Source organism: Triticum urartu, unplaced genomic scaffold (genome assembly GCF_003073215.2).
Source record: "Triticum urartu cultivar G1812 unplaced genomic scaffold, Tu2.1 TuUngrouped_contig_5333, whole genome shotgun sequence".
Taxonomy (NCBI): Eukaryota; Viridiplantae; Streptophyta; class Magnoliopsida; order Poales; family Poaceae; genus Triticum; species Triticum urartu.
In genome coordinates this window covers 10,601-13,979 of record NW_024116002.1, presented here as the reverse complement: position 1 = coordinate 13,979, position 3,379 = coordinate 10,601, and the positions used below count along the sequence as shown (strand labels likewise).

Here is a 3,379-nt window from a genome sequence, read left to right as displayed (position 1 = left end):
TTGTGCCACGACCACAGGGGTCTGTGCGACAGGCCCCACCTGGGCGAAGGTCGGCACTTCAGCATTAAGTGGAGACAATTCTAAGAGCGTAACCCATTTTGGTTGCACAAATTGGGAGGCACTTTGCAAGATGTATAATTTTTATGAGGGTATGCTTGTCACCATGGATCTTGGTGATCCTGACATTGACCAAGACAATATGGACATTTGGGTCCTTGTTGATACGCTTCCAATTCTACCGGTATGTAAGTTTCTCAAACATAGTTATTAACTAATTTATATTGTTTATTTCAAAATAGTTGACATCTTATTTCCATTGATAGCTTATTTTCATTCTTCAAACAATGTGCGGAAGATGGTAAACATAAACTACTACACCGATGACTCTGAGTTAACTTATCAGGAGAAAAATCATCTGATCTCATTTTGTACTGATCTTGAGAATTACAATATCTATTATCAAACTCCTCCACCTTATGGTCAATACGTGCCACTAGTGCACGTGTTGAACTATGGTAACATCCATGGAGATGCCATGGTAAGATTTTTTACTATTCCGACATCCGTGCATCTTTTGCATAAATTCTTTTAAAACTTAACTATGTTGCTAACTACGAAGTTATTACTATGTTTTTCAATAGAAAATCCTGAAAGATTGTGTGCCTCATCTGATGTGTCAGGATGGTCGCCTTGATGTTTTGAACATATAGCCAGGTCATCCTACGAATCACACATGTCCATATCGGATTTCTGAAACCGGTGAAGACATGATAATCAAAGAATGAAAATAATGTATGGTCAGTTGTAGGGAGGTTTTTGGAAGCAACATTGTGTGAAAGGCAAGAATTGGAGACAAGATAATCTCCATTCTCCATAATGAAGAGTCAAGGGCTATCTTGTGTTATGCTATTTTACCTAAGAGAAGGTAGTAGGTCCTAGCTAGTACTCATGATCATTTACATAGAACAACTAAGTAGGATTGGTTAGATGACTATGATGATGATGTGGTATCGAGTAGAAGTTGTATGATCGATGATGATGAGTATGACTTGTTATTATGATACCAATGATGAATTATTTATTATTATGATAGATGATGCATGATGCTAAGTTGTTATATGAGCATGATGAGTTATTATATATATCAGTAGGTGAAAAGAATATGGATTAGATTCAAGTGGAGGCAACATGTCGTGCATGTTGAAAGTACTACCCTAATCCAAAATCAAAAGTACTACTAATCCAAACTAGCTCAAGTTTGGATTAGGGTAGTACTTTCGACATGCACCACATGTTGCCTCCACTTGAATCTACTCCACGTTCATTTCACCCACTGTTATATATAATAACTAATTATGGTCATAAAATCATATGATAAAAGTACTGTATATAAAACCACAACAAAAATAAGCTGTATTTTTAAAAATACAGGAAAAGTTAGCAACAACGCTTTTCAGAAGAAACGCTACTGCTACTTACTACTATTAGTAGCTTTTTCCCAACGAAAGCGCTACTGCTAACTAGGTATAGCAGTAGCGCTCCCTTTCCAGTGCTACTGCTACTAGTTACCTGAGCGCCTTAGTTGTAGCGCTGATACAAGCGCTACTACTAGCTATAAAACAAGCGCTACTACTAGGGTTTTCCCTAGTAGTGACTGCACATATGTCGACCCCACATAAATAGTCTATATTTGTGGCATACATATTGTGGGAAACATGCACACATGATCGGTAGTACTACATAATATACATTGCTACTTACGTGAAAAACATACTCTTGTATAAACTAAATCAATTCTCAAAATGTAGCTTTGAATAAAACATCAACTAATGCTAAACCATAGCATGGAGAGAGCAAGAAAATGTAGTCGATCCTCAGTGGCTCAGCCTGACACGAACACACGCACCATCAGATTGGTTCATTTGTCAAGCTCAGGGCCATCAAGCACTCAATTATTAAAAAAGAGTCTATTCTCGAAATTAGTTTGCCGCGGGCCGTGCAGTAATTAGGCACTCCACCGACGGAATGAATGTGTACATGCTTGGCCCATCCATCTGCCCAACATCGAACCAACTCCATAATTAATTAATACCTATCAGTCGATCCCAACAACTAACAACTTTCTCAATGTATGCATTAAACACACATTGATATCGAACCCATCCTCGTGGACACGATACTTGGACACCCTGCTAGCAGTACAGTTTATTCCAAATGTGATTCCACATTGGTGAGAAGATGTAGAAGCCCTATTTAAGCACATGCACCCCCCCTATACATCCTCACAAATACCAGTAGCAAATCTAGCTATCCCACCCTCTGCCCGTGAGCCCGCCACCACAACCACATCTAAGTCAGTCAAGATGGCTCGCACTACAGCTACTAAGCTCGTGCTGGTCGCCCTGGTGGCGGCACTCCTCCTTGTAGCCTCCGACGCAGCAATTTCCGGCGGCCAGGTGACCTCCGCCCTTGGCCCCTGCCTTTCCTATGCACGCGGCAACGGCGCCAGCCCGTCTGCGGCCTGCTGCAGCGGCGTCAGGAGATTGGCCGGCCAAGTGCAGACCGCCGCTGACAAGAAAGCGGCGTGCCTGTGCATCAAGAGTGCTGCCGGTGGGGTCAAAGAAGGCAAGGCCGCAGAGATCCCCTCCAAGTGCCGCGTCAGCGTCCCCTACAAGATCAGCTCAACAGTGAACTGCAATAAGATCTAGTGATCGATTGCTTGCCGCCAGCATCGCAGATTATAGCTCCACCGATCGATGCTGAGTATTTTGAGGTTACCTATATACTGCATATACATGAATAAATGCTCTGATCTGATCTCCATGTGAGAGAGAGGACTACGTACGTGGAGCCAATTCTGCATGGCCGGCCAGTGTAGTATCGATGTTTGGTTGTTCCTTCGCTCCCTTTGAGAAGATAAACGAGTATGTTGTACCATGTACCATGTATACTTTTGATATATTGATCATATATTGTGCTCTAATAGCATGCGTCGTTATTACATGTGCATAACTGGGAAAACATTTCATTAATTCCATTTTCTCGCTCCAACTAACAAAACGTAGGAATGGACTCCACCCAATTCACTATAACCGAACCATGACTTTGCACTCTCTATTTGGTTCCTCAAACATAGCCTAAAGCCTTGAGATATGGAGATGAAGGTCACACAGAAATTTAGTGGATGCGACCACCAATAAGAAGTCCTGCAGGTTTAATTGTAAGAACTCAGATTATTAGGGGAAATCCCTTGGAGCACATGGGTGCTGCTACCCCTGAGAAACAAAAAATAATATTGTAATTATGGAAAACATCAGAAAATCATGGAACTTTTTTGGATACAAACTTTTTTGTATCAGTTGTGTATAATGATTCGATG

At 41.4% G+C, this 3,379-nt stretch overlaps 1 protein-coding gene across 1 annotated transcript; it reads left to right on the top strand.

The window, feature by feature from the left end:
• The first annotated feature begins 2,268 nt into the window (after positions 1-2,268).
• LOC125529090 (non-specific lipid-transfer protein 4.1-like) lies at positions 2,269-2,983 on the top strand. The gene has a single exon (XM_048693503.1). It carries the CDS (start codon positions 2,364-2,366, stop codon positions 2,706-2,708), a length of 345 nt encoding a protein of 114 aa, XP_048549460.1. The 5' UTR covers positions 2,269-2,363; the 3' UTR covers positions 2,709-2,983.
• The last annotated feature ends 396 nt before the right edge of the window (positions 2,984-3,379 follow it).

What these genes read in the sequence shown, in the direction of transcription:
- LOC125529090 (XM_048693503.1), top strand. Translation starts at nt 2,364, where the DNA reads ATGGCTCGCACTACAGCTACTAAGCTCGTGCTGGTCGCCCTGGTGGCG.